The sequence below is a fragment of the Sinocyclocheilus grahami genome, unplaced genomic scaffold (genome assembly GCF_001515645.1).
Source record: "Sinocyclocheilus grahami isolate Dianchi unplaced genomic scaffold, SAMN03320097.WGS_v1.1 scaffold29.1, whole genome shotgun sequence".
Classification (NCBI taxonomy): Eukaryota; Metazoa; Chordata; class Actinopteri; order Cypriniformes; family Cyprinidae; genus Sinocyclocheilus; species Sinocyclocheilus grahami.
In genome coordinates, this window is record NW_015505208.1 from 1,635,788 (window position 1) to 1,652,742 (window position 16,955).

General features: G+C 38.2%; 2 protein-coding genes across 3 annotated transcripts in view; one reads left to right on the forward strand and one right to left on the reverse strand.

The window, feature by feature from the left end:
- LOC107570628 (neural cell adhesion molecule L1-like) overlaps positions 1-4,494 on the forward strand; it is a 65,408-nt gene extending 60,914 nt beyond the window's left edge. The window contains exons 19-29 of one of the 2 annotated variants that reach the window (XM_016256883.1): positions 162-387; positions 559-674; positions 762-987; positions 1,075-1,197; positions 1,873-2,043; positions 2,303-2,416; positions 2,601-2,750; positions 3,112-3,243; positions 3,331-3,403; positions 3,504-3,515; positions 3,650-4,493. In XM_016256883.1, the coding sequence (XP_016112369.1) occupies positions 162-387; positions 559-674; positions 762-987; positions 1,075-1,197; positions 1,873-2,043; positions 2,303-2,416; positions 2,601-2,750; positions 3,112-3,243; positions 3,331-3,403; positions 3,504-3,515; positions 3,650-3,905 (1,599 nt within the window). In that variant the 3' untranslated portion in view covers positions 3,906-4,493. Of the gene's footprint in view, positions 1-161; positions 388-558; positions 675-761; positions 988-1,074; positions 1,198-1,872; positions 2,044-2,302; positions 2,417-2,600; positions 2,751-3,111; positions 3,244-3,330; positions 3,404-3,503; positions 3,516-3,649 lie in introns of both variants that reach the window. The other variant, XM_016256889.1, reaches the window with a different exon arrangement.
- ribc1 (RIB43A domain with coiled-coils 1) lies at positions 1,107-11,223 on the reverse strand. The gene is made up of 9 exons (XM_016256897.1): positions 11,153-11,223; positions 10,776-10,977; positions 10,376-10,599; positions 9,391-9,505; positions 9,178-9,296; positions 8,551-8,790; positions 8,292-8,458; positions 7,089-7,249; positions 1,107-1,166 (listed from the first exon to the last, which is right to left on the reverse strand). Exons 2-8 carry the CDS (start codon positions 10,972-10,974, stop codon positions 7,168-7,170), a joined length of 1,146 nt encoding a protein of 381 aa, XP_016112383.1. The 5' UTR covers positions 10,975-10,977; positions 11,153-11,223; the 3' UTR covers positions 1,107-1,166; positions 7,089-7,167.
- Between the last annotated feature and the right edge of the window lie 5,732 nt (positions 11,224-16,955).

A 16,955-nucleotide genomic window follows, 5' to 3' on the forward strand; every position in this document is an offset into this window, starting at 1 on the left:
ATATGACCCCTTTAAGAAATGGTTCTTCTGAACAGTTCAGTTTGAAAACTAGGGCCAAACAATGCCCTTTACTATGAAAGGCACTATGGTCAATATTTTCAAATTCTAATTGTTCACAGAAAAATACGGTGTGACTCGAAACTGAATCTGTGTTCTTGCAGGAAATGGACAGACGTAGTTTCAACGGCCCAGGTTTTGAATATAAAGTGATGTGGAGGAAAGTTTTGGGCAGCGGACCATCCTGGCACATCAAATCCATCAAGTCTCCACCCTTAATCGTCACAGATGTGGGCAACTTCTCTGCCTTTGACATTAAAGTGCAGGCTGTTAATGAGATGGGAAAAGGCCCGGAGCCCAAATCCACCATTGGATACTCTGGAGAGGACTGTGAGTTTGTCATGTTCCATATTTTTGCTGCTCTTGTGAGCCCTTTTCCTGGCATCTTCCTGTAAGGTTATGCATCTCAATTCACCCCAATTAAACAATGATTTTAGTTTAACGTTAATCCTGAGACAGACGTTTTAAAGGGTATCAGAATGTGCTCTTTATTCCTGTCAGACCCGCTTGAGGCCCCTTTGAATGTGGCAGTGAGTCTGATCAACAGCACTGCCATCAAAGTGGTGTGGGCGCCCATAAACAGAGAAACTGTGAGAGGTCGTCTGCAGGGTTACAAGGTAATATACTGTGCTGTACGAAGATAAACTGAAAAATGTGATCTATCTAAAATATCTTTGACCGCTTATGTATTATCCATCCTATAGATTTATCTAATGCACTACGGCCCGGAAAGCAGACACCTCAGACGGGAGCGTGTTAGGGAGGGGAAGCCAAGCAACATCTCGTTTGAGATGACGGACAGTAATGAGGAGAAGAAGGTTCTGGAAGATCTGCAGCCCTACTCCCATTACGCACTGTCTGTGAGTGTCATCAACAATAAAGGAGAAGGTCCCCAGTCTGACCCCTTCACTTTCCACACTCCAGAAGGAGGTAGGAATGAAAGACTGAGACACAAATAGTAAAAACTGATGAAGAAAGGTGAGGGATTCAAATCCTGTCATCCATTTTTTTTCCCAGTACCTGGTCCTCCATCATCTTTACTGCTGGATAGCCCATCGGAGACAGAAATGACACTGCATTGGACTCCGCCCACCCAGCCGAATGGTGTCCTGAAAGGATACATATTACAGTATCAACAAGGTGTGTTGACTGACAGCCTGATTCACTCTCATCAGGGGTATTAGAAGCTGTGAACATTAAAGGGATAGTTCACACAAACTTGAAAATTCTGTCATTAATTACTCACCCTCATGTCGTTCCAAACCCGTAAGACCTTCGTTCATCTTTAGAACACAAATTAAGATATTTTTGATGAAATCCGAGAGCTTCCTGACCCTGCCTATACAGCAACATAAACACCACGCTCAAGGCCCAGAAAGGTAGTAAGGACATTGTTAAAATAGTCCATGTGACATCAGTGGTTCAACCATCATTTTATAAAGCTACGAGAATACTTTTTGTGCGCAAAGAAAAAAAATAACGACTTTATTTAACAATTTCTTCTCTTCCGTGTCAGTCGTGGTACTCTCATGAACACGCGGCGAAAACTGACATGGAAGAGAAGAAATTATTGAATAAATTTGTTTTTTTTTTCCTTGTGAAGGATGAACGAAGGACGTACAGGTTTGGAACGACATGAGAGTAAGTAATTACAGACATAATTGTAGTTTTTGGGTGAACTATCATTTTAAGCATCAGAAAACCATTCAAAACACTACAGCAACTGCGTAGCAAGTGCTTGGTGGTTAATATTTTAAAACCACTAAACTATAATTAAAATAATATTTTTGACTTTTTCTCCTCATTTCTCTGCAGTTGTTAAGGAAGACGGTCCCATGCAAGTGGAAAAGATCAGTGACCAAGCCGTGTCTCACTTCAGCTTAAAGCTGGATCCTCACAGCCGTTACCGCTTCTACCTGCGAGGCTACACTTCTCAGGGAGAAGGACTGCCAATCATCAGGGAGGGAGCTACAACACTGGATGGAGGTCTAACATTTTACTGATCTCTAAATTATATCTAGACATATGTAGGGTGGGGGTTACGTGATATATTTACGTGATATATTTACGTGCAGTTCAAACACTATGTCCTAACCAGACGTGATGCGACACACCTCTAGCAACAAGTCATTTGTGTGTCCACACTGAAAATAGGAGGAAATGTGACATTCACAACCAGTTTGAATTATATTTGGACAAATGACTTTGTCTAGGTCTCACTTGATTTTTGTGTGTGTGTGAACAGTTCCGCCCTCCAACATTAGTTTATCGACTGGAGAGACATCAGTCAACCTGACCTGGGTATCGAAAGAAAGACAGAGGAACGTGGGATTCTTTATTCATTACCTGAAAAAGGATGGTACGTGCCGTATGGACAGGACGTGATTGAAAACGATTGAACACAAGCTTGCTTGTTGAATAGCAAAATAGGAAGTTGCAGCTTTATTACCTTATGTTAGTTGGTCCCTCTACTCTTTCAGTGACTGAGAGAGAATAAAAATGAGTGTGTTTTGATTTGTATTGTATTGTCTTTTTCTGTCCAGGCAAAGGCACATGGAAGCACTCTGAAAGAGTAAACAGCTCTCAGTCCTTTTACACACTGCAGGGGCTCCAGTCCGGATCCGAGTACCGCCTGAAGATTGACTTCAAAAACAAAACTTTATGGGAGGATGAGATCCAGACAGCAGGAGCAAGTAATCACAAAACAGCTCTCTTAATGCTTTTTATAATAAATTGCACCAGTGTTCTATTTACATGCAGACCACAGAAGAAATTTCTGGAATAAGTCTCTTATACTTGCCAATGCTGCTTTTATTTGATCAAAAACACAGTAATATAGAGAAGCATTATTACAATTTGTTTTTTTTTTCTATTTATATATTTCTGTTTATTTATATAAACCATAATACATTTTTTTCAAGATTCTTTAATGAATAGTAATTTTAAAAGAACAACATTCGAAATAGAATGATCACAGCATTTCCATATTTTTCCCCTTCAAATATCATACAAAGTGTCGTGAAATTCATACATCATTCCCTCCCTCTACTTCAGAAGTCATGGAGGTGCATACAGGGTTTGTGACCGAGAGCTGGTTCATTGGACTCATCAGCGCCCTCGTGCTGTTGCTGCTGGTACTGCTCATTCTGTGTTTCATAAAACGAAGCAAAGGTGGAAAATACTCAGGTAAAAGAAGCACACACATCCTTCTAATCTATTGTCACGTGACACTAACAAATGTGCAAATAGCCCTGAATTTTATTCTTATTACAGTCAAAGAAAAAGAAGAAGGCCAGATAGATTCTGAAGCTCGGCCAATGAATAATGAGGGTTTTGGAGAATACAGGTGTGGTGACGTTTGTTAGACAGATTATTGCATAAATCTCCTTTCCCTATTTCTTATGCTCTTCCTTTCTCTCTTAAATGCTCTTCCTAACGATTTGCAGATCACTGGAGAGGTATGCTTTGCAGTGGCGTTGTGTTCCTTTGCATGCATGGTTTTCTCAATACTTCCCTTGCATGCATGGCGTGGCATTTTTGTCGTCTCACTTGGTGTACATTTGTAGATTTAATTGTATTTTTCTTTCTGTAGTGACAACGAGGAGAAGCGGACGGCCAGCCAGCCGTCTCTGTGCGAGGATAGTAAGCTATGTACCGACGACACTCTAGACGACTATGCCAACAGCAACAGCGTGCAGACCGAGGTCATCATGGACGAGTCGCTGGCCAGTCAGAGCAGTGGAGTCCGAGATGTTCCTGACCCTGGGACTCAGGAAAGTTCTCCTCTAAATCCTGCCACAGCCATCTCCCACCATGGCCTGCCCAACTCCGCCGCCCTCCTTGACTAGCCGGGGCGACACCGAGACCAATCGTGGATTCACACATGTGCCCTCCTGTTGCAACCGCTCATGACTGACCAAATAATCCAAAACCCACAATAATGAGACCTACACACACAACAGATGCCAAGAAAACATCCAGATGCACTGCTGGACGTAATTGGACCAACACAACACTTTTAACACAGCCAGAGGAAAACATTCGACTGACATATAATAAATAGACTGCCATGCTCGTTGTTTACAGATATTATCACTCATTTTACGATATAAAATAGGCTATAGCCGTTTACAGTTGTACAAACGTGACAAGAAGAGACTAATCCAGTGACAAATAAAGTAGACGCCGAGGTCCCATCCCAAATCGGAGTCAGATTCACCTGTTGGTCAATAAAACGCATTGCGGAAGGAGGGTGTGAGGGAGAAGAGAGAAGCTGAGGGCCTTAAAATCATGACTAAGTGCGTTGTGCAAGCATATAGACAGCGTGAGCTGGTTATACTTGTTGCAAAATTTAATCAACTTATTGTGTTTTGTGCGTCTACCATTTGTTGCTTTTTTTTATTCTTTGAAGACTTGCCTGAACCATTTTTATAATTAATTTTGTATTATTAATTTATTCTTTTTATACACAAGAATCAGTTTGTGTTGTGTTTTAAAGGTGCTGTAAGTGATGTTAGCCATTGTGGAACTTCTCCGTTTTAGCCACTGACTTTAAAAAGATTAGCACGGTTCGCATTGCCTTGCTGGTACATATTACAAACATCTTTCTCTGGCAAAATTCGCAGTGTGCTCTGATAGAGTATTTTTTTCGGCGAACAACTTGCTAAATTTAGTTATATATTATAGTAGATGTTTGAACAGTGCCTAGTTCTTTTCAGAAACGAAAATGCATCTATTTCCTCAATGCATCTTATTGACATTGTGAAATATGTTTAATTTTTAACTCAAAATTATCAATGTCATAACTCTTTCTTCCAGTGAATTTCTTAGAATCTACTACAATGTCACATTCAGATCTGCCACCATCTAATCAACAACCGTTCCATAAAATTAGCTTACAGTACCTTTAAGTCATCTGTATGTTGATATATTGTAATATTGTAGTGCATACATATCAATAGAAGATACATATCGACAATGACATCCCCTCAGTTAAGATTACAGATTTTCGTAGTGTAAATACATGAGATGCAAAGGCTTTACGACGCTAGATCGTTTACAGCAAGCTGTACATACAAGCATCTATCAATTTAGCCAAATACAGTATTATAATCTCTTTCATCTCCATCGGTTCCTGTGCCTGCCTTCGACAACATACTCCCCACCATCTCTCATGTTTATTCCTCCCTCTGTATGTGTCTGTTCTTAATTCTTGTTTTCTGCGTTGTGTTAAACTGTACTGATTCTCTCTTTCAGTCCTGTTGGTGTAAAGCCATAAGAATACACACGTAAGGTGCGTAGATTTGAGGTCGTATTGAGTTAGATAGGGCTGTGAGAGAGTACGTCACACACACACACACAGTTTAGGTTTGGTTACTTAAATGCAATCATGTATTGGCTTGTCTTATTACACAGAATGTATGCTTTGTTTGGGTGGGAATTGTTCCATACCAGTATACCAAATAGCATTCGTTCCCTTTTTCGCTTTTTGGTTCATTTGATCTGACGTTTGATAAACAAATATAGCAGAATATAGCACTGAGAGAATCTATGGCACATCTGGTATTTCTCAAGAGGGGGGGAATCTCTTAATTTCCAGATGAATGTAAATATAGCCCAAAAGATTGTTTGTTATGACGTTAATAACTGTGTCTTGTTGATTATGTTTTAGGTTTTTAAATTTGTTTGAATTTTGTAACTTTTTTTTTAAACTTTAGAGTAACTTGTTAGTTGTGATTTGAGTGTGGTAGACAAGTAGTGCATAGTTTTAAATAACTAAGAAAAAAAGTCCTTTGGGCACATCTGGTATTTCTCAAGAGGGGGGGAATCTCTTAATTTCCAGATGAATGTAAATATAGCCCAAAAGATTGTTTGTTATGACGTTAATAACTGTGTCTTGTTGATTATGTTTTAGGTTTTTAAATTTGTTTGAATTTTGTAACTTTTTTTTTAAACTTTAGAGTAACTTGTTAGTTGTGATTTGAGTGTGGTAGACAAGTAGTGCATAGTTTTAAATAACTAAGAAAAAAGTCCTTTGATAAATGTTGCAGGTTCTGAAAAAAAAAAGCTGACTGGATAAAAGAGACCGAAAAAAGCTAATTGCGCTTGTAGTTTCCCGAGTGCTAAAGAATGGCAGTATTGTGTGTATCTGATTAGAATCTATTGCTGCAGAGGCAGCGTGAAAGGAAGGACGCAGTCATCTTATTTGCACCACTGCGCGCGCACACACACACACACACACACACACACACACACTTCCAGGGAGCAATAGAAACACGCTGACTCAGATCTTTGAGACCACTGTCTTGCGGCGGGCTTTTTGTCCGATCTGTGTTAGCCTCCCTCAAAAAAGCTGTACAGACACACTCAGGACAGAAGTCTCTTAGAGATCTATTTTCTTACAGGAGGGGAAGTGATGCAAATTCTATTCAACTCAATATTCAACTGAACTGCTGCTAGACGACTTGTGTATTTTGTCAGTGTCTTGACTGTGTATTGAGCTCGGAGGTGAATCGACTCTCGGATATCCACTATACTGCCCTCTGCTACTGCAACTAAAACTGGGAGGGAGGGCACCGTTTAAAGCTTGACTAGCGGACGAACGTTTCTGTTGTTACTTGTCAAATGTACGCATTCAAGCTCATAATGCATCTTAAACTGTAGGCTTAATGCATAAATAAGCTTGACATAAGTCTCTTATTCCTCTTGTATGTTCTGTTTGTTACTGCATATGATGTGAAAATAAATGAAGGACGAGATGAATGAGGTTGTGGGACTGTATTGGTCACATTCCCCTGTGGTGTTGTGGACTGAAGGGGAAGTGAGGGTGGGGTACGATAAATAGATATGAACTGGTTTTGTTATTGTATTTACAGCACTGATAAGCCAGTGTAAGTAAATACTACTTAATATCAATGGGATCATCTATATCGGTAACATTCTGTATAAAATTCATCACTATATAACATTTTATAATGCCAACTGTCAGAAATGATACCTATAAAAGTCCAATTTATGAATGTCAAACGTACACCGTGCTTTGAAATCCAGTAGCACTTTATTTGTCGTGCAGGAGAATGATCAGATGAGAGGATGGAATGGGATGGTGCTTTATCGAGAGCTTGTGCTAAACTGGGTGAAGTAGTGAACTGTGGGACGGTTTGTATACTGCTGCTTGTCCAGGTAGTGTTGGCTGAAAAACAGAAAACACTGTTTCTAGATATCCAAGAATTACTTGGCTAATAGCTACTAGCAACATTATTATTATTACTAGTAGCTATACAATGAACACAATTAGAATTTGCATACACAGAAATGTATCTATTATTAAGTACTCACTTTTGGTGTTAGTGTCAAAGTGAACATGAAATTTTACTTCTGTAATGTAACGTACACTACTATTCAAAAGGTAGGGGTCGCGCAAGACTCTTATTCATACCAAGGCTGCATTTATTTGATCAAAAATGCAATAAAAACAATATTGTTAAATATTATAAAAATTTTAAATAACTGTTTCCGGTTTAATATTATATTTAAATGATTACATTTAAATATAATATAAATTAAACAATTATATTTAAATGTAATTAATTCCTGTGATGGCAACGCTGAAGTTTCAGCAGCCAGTACTCCAGTCTTCAGTGTCACATGAATTTTCAGGAATCATTTTAATATGCTGATTTGCTGCAAAAACATTTCTTCTTATTATCACTGTTGAAAACAGTTGTGCTATTTAATGTCTGTGGAATATGTTTGTGGTTTTTACTGTCAACTTTGATGAATTTAATGCTGCATCCTTGCTGAATAAAAGTAGTTATTTCTTCCAAAAACTAAATAAATACTGACTGCAAACTTTTGAACGGTAGTGTATATCCAGGTCAAATAGAATATATTAAACAATAAAAACATGCAGGATGGGATTTTGAATTGTGAAAAGTGACCCTACTATTACCATTATAATATTAGCTATTGGTAAGCTTTCATTATCAACCACAGTAGCTTAAAATTGTTTATTTATGGCCTAGCAGATGTCAGCCAAACAGAAAAGGTGTGGAAGAGGAGCAGGTTATTTAAAATGTAATAAAAAAATGAATAATGCGCTGTGATGTATTGTACAGACCATTTTTTAAAGGTCTTTTACTACTCTTGATTATGTTTATTTTCCAGTTGTCTGCGTTCTGCTTGCATCCTGCTGTGTGTTTTTAACAATAGTGAAATATGAATGTGCCACTTACTGCGCTTGCTGCTCTCGTGCCAGCTGTTGATTGTATTTATCGAGCTGAATTCTCTTCTCTCTCTGCAGCTCCTTGTCTCTATTCTCCTCTCTCTCCTGCTGTCTGGCCTGCTCTGTCAGATGGTAATCCCAGGCCACATCTCTCTGCCTCTCCATCTCTCTCAGTCTCTGGTGAAATTGGAAAGGGATAAAAGAGTATTACTTTTATGATGACTTATAAATGCATGCTCAAATGGCACATGTCAGTGCAGGATCTTAACCTCTTTCTCCAAACACTGTTCCTCTCTCTTTCTGTGGATTTCACTGATCTGCTGTGGGGTCATGCCCTTCCAGCGGTTGGTCAGGACTCGTGGACCCTCTGCTGAGGATTCGGTTTTTCTCTTGGCAGCCTCTGGTCGCTCTGTCAGGAGGTCAGAGGTCACCATGTACCGCACTTCTTCCAGCTCCTCTCCCTCTCTCCTCAGTCTCTCTTGTTGCTCCCTCTCCATCCTCTCCTCAGCCTGCAAAGGGAGGTCAGATGTTACCTTGACCTTTCATCTCAAAGATCTATGGTGCCTCTGGGTTCATGTGTAATGATTTACTCATCCTCGTCATTTCAAACCCGTGTTGGTGCATATTAACCTCATATTGGATACAAATAGCTCTTTGGGGTGACAATGACAGGTTGCCACTTTTTAGTGTATGATTTTGTAGTACAGAAAATAGCAGTGTGAATATTCTTCAATATATCTCCTTTCCATCTTCCATGAAAGTTGTTTTGAACATCTTGAGGGTGAGAAAATGACTTCCTGTTCATTATCGGGAGAACAATATTTATTTAATATTTAATAACCTACTAAAAATAAACACAAATGATTGCCTTCATTAGTTCAGTGGTGAGATAATACCTGAGCTTGATTGTAATGACTGAGTGCAATGTGGGCTGCTCTTTTGCACTCCTCCTCCAGGGCACTCAGCTGCACTGCCCTGAGGTCTTTTTCCACCAACTCCCTGCCGGTTAGCAGCTCTGCACACACAAACACAGATGAAGTACACTTACATTATTGTTCCTTCTATTTTAACATTACAGAGCTAAATGGAATATAATGTAATATGTTTACCTCTGTTTTTTTGTTCCCTTTCTTGTTTTTCCCTCTCCTCCTTTTGAGCTCTCAGGTTTCTCTCGTTCATTTCCTTCTGAGCTCTCTTCTTTTCATTTTCATTAATTCCTTCTCCCTGACCAAGTGCGAATAAACATATACATAGAATATGAACAGTGGAATCCTGCAATGTGACGAGCTATATTTCCAATAAAACTATTTTAATAAACACACACACACACATTGTATATATAATTGTTTTTAAGGCTGTTGTATGCGAGAGACTACATATTTGTACGTCTTAGTCACACTAAGACTATTTAAATGAACTAAAAATGCTGAAAACCCTAAAATAAATGCTGAAAAGTTACAAAAAACGTATTGTCCTTACACATTCAAATTCAGTAAATTTTCGTAACACTTTATTTTATAGTGTTCTTGGTACACATGTGACATACTGTAGTAATAACAGTCAAATATGCATAATTACATGCAACTAACCTATACCATACCCTTATCCTAATTTTAACCCATAGTAAGTACATGTATATAAATATTACTCGTGACTTAACAGGATAGTTCACCCCAAAAAACTCAAGTTGTTCCAAACCTGTATGAGTTTCTTTCTTCTGTTGAACACATAAGAAGGTATTTTGTTAATCAAACAGTGGATGGTCCCCACTGACTTCCAATATATTTGTTTTTCATACTATGTATGGAAGTCAATAGGGTCCATGTTTGGTTACCCACATTCTGCAAAATATCATCTTTGTGTTCAGCAGAATAAAGAAACTCCTACAGGTTTGGAACAACTTGAGGGTGAGTGAATGATGGCAGAATTTTCATTTTTAGTTAACAATCCCTTCAAACGTTTAATTACAGTGTGAAAAGGACACCTTAAAATAAAGTTTACCATAAATTTGAACCTTTCGTGTCCATGTCATTTGTTAGAGACTTTATCTGTTGCTGTGTCCCAACAAACACTTACCGTACATGCTATGCTTACCAAAAACACTTGCATACTGGCGGGTCCCAGTGCAGAGTCCGAGACAGAAATACTGGCGTCTGGCGCCGCCTGTCGGCCATAATTGATATCTGCATCACGACTGTCTTCAGCTCGTTGATGTATCGCTCTGTATTGTACCATGTCCTGAGCCAATTCTCTTCGCAGCTCCTCTTCCTCTTTTTTCTGTTGCATTGCCATTTCATCCAGGGACAAGCGCAACAGATCTGAACAACAAAGGACATCATTTCTGCATATCATAAACCGATGTTTTTGTTGATCCATTATTGAAAAAATGGAAGCAAGAGAAACCCCCAAAATACAGACAATATATAGCTTACAAAATAATAGTTTGATACATAAACTTGCAGTGATGTAGCTTGTTTGAAGTGGTGTGTCTTACCATGAGCCATGCCTCGCTGCTTGTCCATCTCCAGTCGTTCTTGTTTCTCCTCCCGTTGTTTGTGGAGCGCGCGCAGGTCAACGCCGATCACTCGGCTTCTGCTGTTGAATATTCGGTTCTTGCGCTCAGCCTCTGCGGCCCGACGCCGCTCCACCGCCCGCAGCGCAGACTCATCCACGGGTAAGTCAACCTTGTACATGTTCTGTCAAAGCACAGTTTTAAATCAACAAACTTCCAGGATATCAGCTACCTCTCCCTCGCCGCCACTGAGAAGCTGGTGGATTTTTATTGTAAAAATGTTTTGCGTACCTACTAATAACAAAAATAGCTAGAATTCTTAATTACGCACAGAAGAAGATAACACATCAAAACCTTACTTGTGAATATCATTTGGGTTTCGACCATAGACTGTATAAGGTTTCGACGAACGGCAGTGTGTCAGCTCAGCTCTCCTCCTCTTGTGTTTGAAGCGCTGTTTGGCGTTGCCATGGTAACCGGTTCACTGTCTGTGGCGCGGGTTCAGTACGTTATGTGATATGTTTGACAGACACATATTATTCATGCAAAATTATGTGGATATACAAATTTCGTTTTCCAAACCAGGGTTATTATAGTTAACTAAACCTAAAACCTTACTTTAAATAGGTGAAATAAAATAAAACATAAAACAAGTATTTTATTTCAGCAAGTTGCCAAGGCAATATTTCTCATTTTCATTAACTTGTTTTACAAAAATAACTATCACTAAAACTGAAATAAAAATTAATACAATTATATATTTTAAAACTCATAAAAACGATTAAACAAACAGCAAAATTACTAAAACTTTAACTAAAATTAAACTTATATATTAAATAAAATACAATACAAACAATATATGTTTAATTTTAACGTTTTAGTATATATATATATATATATATATATATTAATTCATATAATTTAATAAAATATATATGACTTTATTTTAATAGAATATTTTTTTAAAGATTGTAACCAGGCACATTTTCAATGCAGGTGTGTGTTTCAGTACCATGAACAGCTCCCTTTAAATCTAATCTTATCACAGCTAGAAGTAGGCCATTAATCATTGGGGTGATGTCGATAAGTTTGAAATGTCATAGTTCTTTAATATTTAATATTCAGTAGCCTGGATTTATACAAACTAGAATTATATCTTGAGGAACAAAACGTGCGTAGATTTGTAAAAATAAAAACATACAAAAAATAAAGCATAATGAAAAATAAATAAGTCTAATTATTATATGGAGGGAAATATTTATTGAAAAGAAACACATTTTTCTTTCTTTACAGTGTTGGTTTGAATTCAGTCGAAACTTCCCTTAGCTCTAGGACTTTTATTTTGTCTGCATTCTGCTCTAGACAGGGGACGTGTACACAAGATTATTTTATGTCAGATTATTATGGTTTCAACGATATGTAGTCTAACACACATAGTTGCCAATTCGTTTTAAATCCGCTTTGCCGCCGCCAAACCACATCTGGAGAACCGCACACAAAGACACTGCACAAAGCATCAGTCTGACATCCCTCTCCTGAGATAAATCAGCCATGCATTCATTTCTTTTGCAGCCAAGTTTCAAATGTTAAGCCATTCATAATATTCATTCACATCGTTTGCTTAAAATGTTACATTCTATTGTCTTACAATGTATTACAAAGCTTTGTGTACAAACGAATCATCCAATCACGAGAGTGGGACATTACAGAGTTAAAGGTGCAGTAGGAGATCTTGGAAAAGGCTAACTTTAGCCTGATAGCACTGAAAGCGAAGGTCCCACCCTCCCTGCAATCAAAGCCACGCCCCCTGAACGCATTTACGCTCACAGACCAGAGACAACATTACGGTTCCCAATTCCAGCCCATGTTCCGAAGTGAAGTAAACTTCAACAGATTCCCCCCGCTCATGGAGTAGCGAGCAATGAACACTGTGTAGGGATCATATCGTTCGGAACACCGTTCATGCACGTAGCTCACTTCTAACAGCTGGCGGAAGGACTGGATTAACCGCTGGGCTACATCATGTGTCATTCACCAGTGAGAAATCTTTAAAAGTACTACAATACCAGGAAGGAAGATCGGGTTGTTGATGTTTGTCTGCCATTCTCACTCTGTCTGCACAGTGTGCGTGAACGTGCTGATAAGTATCCTGTCTGCGCGAACAGGGTGCGCAGAGGTATGCTAATACATACGTTGACAGGCAGGTAGGAAAGCATATTAAAACGCTTGGACCGAGCGTTTTGATTGGACAAACATTTCTTGATCCTACGCCATAAATACATTCAAATACATTTAGACCACTTAACTTAATGATTGCTATCGGGATGTGAAGGGACTTTCAACCAGCATAACAAAAAATGTTTCTGAAGACAATCACCTATTGCACCGTTAAGAGAGCTCTGAAGAACATTAAGACGTTTAAAATGTGGTCAAATAAGTTTAATGCTCTAATAATTATTGTTTATTATGGTCATTCATAGATGGAGGATGAGGTCTTTGTTGATCCTGGCAAGAGATTGCTGTGCGAAATATCAGAGTTTGAAGAGGAAAAAGTAAAGAGGCAAAATGAGATTGCCAAAAAACGGTAAACCTCTTAAGGACAGTATACAAGTTACCAACTACGGTACTAAGCGGACTGCCACGATCGAGCTTGTGTTATACTGCAATTCTAGACTGGAGTTTGAGACACCAAAGACCCATCTGGCCATCAGCTTGATTGTGAGAAGAACCAGTAGAAGGAGAACCAGGAGAAAGTGATGATGTGGGAGCAGTCTGTAAAAAAGGATGAGAATGAGATCGAAAGACTTAAAAAGGTGACAAAGAATAGGATGAGTAAAAGGTCCTGACAAGCAAAGCATATATCAGTGGAATCTTTAAGCATGAAAAATTAAACAGTAACTCATATTGTCCCCCACCATCTCAGGAGGAACACAGGCACATGAAGATCATTGATGAGACAATGGCACAGCTACAGGACCTGAAGAACCAGCACCTCACTAAGGAGGAGGTAAACTTAGGTAACCGAGAGATGGAGGAGATCTGCAAGAAACTAGGATCTGCCAACGAATAAGAGCATTGATATTTAATTCTCTCAATTCTTTACATGTTCTCAAATCCAGTGTAGGATATAAATTAAATTAAATTAAAAGTGGTACAGAATTACATACACTTTCTGAACATATATTCCTACACAATCACATACTGCTTTTGTAAGCACAGACACATACACTGATCTGTCTACATGGGGAAGTTCGCAAGTTGAGGATTCGATCAGCAGTCTGAAGGCATCAAGCTCTGTGCATGCCAAAGAGGCTCTCATAGAGATTGACTACAGCAACTTGAATGAGGACCTCAAGGTAATTTTATATGATGAAATATGATAAATTTGTTGTTTAACAAGCAAACTGGATCTGTCAAAAGTGATGTAAAACCTTTCTATAGGATGCTTTGTCAGAAGAAGAGATCAAGGCAGAGATGAACACCCTACAGCAGAGGCTGAATGAGCAGCAGAGCATCCTGCAGAGAATCAGCGCTCCCAACATGAAGGCCATGGAGAAACTCGAGAGTGTCAGAGACAAGTTCCAGGAGACCAGTGATGGTGAGCCCAGAAGTCCAGGCTCATCTTGACCCGAGTAGTCTACCTGGGACACATTGAGTCTAAATAAGTGGTTCACAGCCCTTTTGACTCCATGGCCCCCCACTGACCAAAACATTAATCAAAGGTCCTCACGTAAAATATTTTTGATACTTCTGTTAGGTGCTTTAATGACAACATTTTTATTTACAGAAATTTGGAGCGACAATATATTACAATAATTATAATATATTTTCATAAAAAAATTATAAATGAATACATTTGTAAATTATAATCAAAATTCAATTAAATAATCGCCGTAATTCAAGACGTTTAAAAAATGAATGTTTTTCAGTGTTCACACTTTTTATGATTTGGTTATGATTACAGGTTTCTATGGTTTTACTAGTTTTTTACTACACTTTTACCTTTTTAAGATTTTATTAATTTTCATGACTTTTTCCAGGTTTTGAAATCACATTTCCTTATACATGCATGTTTTCCAAGACCGTTGGTATCTTTTAGGGAGTGATGGAGATGGGATCCATTTGCGTCTTTATTAAAATCAACAGCAAAAATACAAACAGCAATATCAGTGGCCAAGGCAAAACAGAGTTGTAGTTGAAAAACAGGCAGCAAACAATCACAAATAAGGTCCAGGAAAACGAGGCAGAGACAATAGGCAGGCAGCAAGGGATCAAAAAAGGCAAACAAGCCAGGGTCATACACAGGCAGGCAACAGAAACAATCAAGTGCTCAGAATGGGGATTATGGAAGATGGAGTCGGGGGTGATAAAGTCAATACTTAGGTCAGGGAGCCCTCTGGTGGTGAGTGGGAAGAACCACAGAGGCTAGACTCCTGACAAAGAGCAAATTCAAATAAGAAATATGATGTCCGCTTCTTTTTTAAACCATCTTGCGGCCCACTTGGAAGTATGCTGATGCCCCTTAGGTTGAGAACCACTAGCCTAAATAATAACCAATAGCTACAATATCTACTTTTTTTCTTATGTATTCATGGAATTCAGCTGACACATTTCTATTAACAAATACATATGTTGATGTGCCTTGCAGAGTTTGAAGCTGCTCGGAAGAGAGCAAAAAAAGCCAAACAGGCGTTTGAGCAGATCAAGAAGGAGCGGTTTGACCGTTTCAATGCTTGTTTCGAGTCTGTTGCCACCAACACTGATGAGATCTACAAGTCACGAAACAGCAGTGCACAGGTTAATAAAAACACTCTGAAATCATTCTCTCTTTTCAAGAGAAAATCCTTCAACAACACAAGTAGAATTTTTACAATACTTTATATCCTTTCAGGCATTCCTGGGGCCAGAGAACCCAGAAGAACCATACTTAGATGGAATCAACTACAACTGTGTGGCTCCAGGAAAGAGATTTAGGCCCTTGGACAACCTGTCTGGAGGAGAGATAACTGTGGCAGCTTTCTTTTTGCCATTCACAGGTGCAACAAAGATCTGCAAAAAACTTTAAAAGTAAACTTGTACGTTTGCCCTCTAATGAAAAAATTACATCTCTGTCTGTTCCCTTATAGCTACAAGCCTGCACCTTTCTTTGTCCTGGATGAGATGCATTGGACAACACCAACATAGTGTGTGTGAGCTTGTAGGAAGGCCTCTTCCAAATGTACATGTGTGCTTACAACTGAACTGAATGGCATCGATATGAAATATGTATTTGACTTTAACTTTGCATGTGGCCAACTACATAAAGGACCAGTCAGTCCAGAATTTCCAGGCATTTGTTATCTCTCTGAAAGAGGAGTTCTACAGAAAATGTGGAATAATCAGTATATATATTTTTTTGTTTTAATTTTTTGTCTTCATGGGAAAATGTGTTATGTAAACTGTATTCAAACGGAAAATAAGAGCTTGTGTGATGTGCTCAAGGCACTTTCACAAACATGGTATACTTTTGTCACCCCCCCCCTCCAAAAAAATATACCCCATAGAGAATAAAAAATAAGCCATCTCAAAATAAAACTTAGTTTGGTTTCCTGAGGTTGATAATCAACATTTTCCAAACATCATCTTTCCCCCCATAAAACTGTATTTCCTCCACGTTAGAAAAAAATCATGCTTTGGAAAATAAAATAAAAACATGACAAAATTTGACTTGTCATAATTTTGACTTTTTATGTAAATTTCGACTTCTTATCTCATATTTATGACTTAGTAACTTCAATATCAATGTCATAATTTTGACGTTTAATCTCATAATGTTGATTTTTATGTCAAAATTATGATTTACCTTAGCATGTTTTTTTATGTGGAAAAATACATTTAAAAAAGAAAAGTAAAATAGCTGGAAGCTTCTATTTTAACAGTTTCAGTTTAAAAGTTTTTGTACCCTATTAATGGAAAATGCCACAACATTTTAAATGTTAAATGGAACAAAAAAAAACAAAAAAAAAAATGAATTTAAGGTAACATATAAACAAACCAGAGCACACCTGGTTAATTATATTATATTTATTTATTAATTAAATTTTATATTATCATCTCACGCATGGATCGACATTTTCAATAATGTCTAAATTCTAAATCAAAATACATATCTGCTATGACTTA

Coding starts and splice junctions, on each gene's coding strand:
- ribc1 (XM_016256897.1), bottom strand. CDS start 10,974: ATGTACAAGGTTGACTTACCCGTGGATGAGTCTGCGCTGCGGGCGGTG. Junction 10,600..10,775: donor GCAGCGAGGCATGGCTCATG/GTAAGACACACC, acceptor TTTGTTGTTCAG/ATCTGTTGCGCTTGTCCCTG. Junction 9,506..10,375: donor CCAGTATGCAAGTGTTTTTG/GTAAGCATAGCA, acceptor GCACTTGGTCAG/GGAGAAGGAATTAATGAAAA.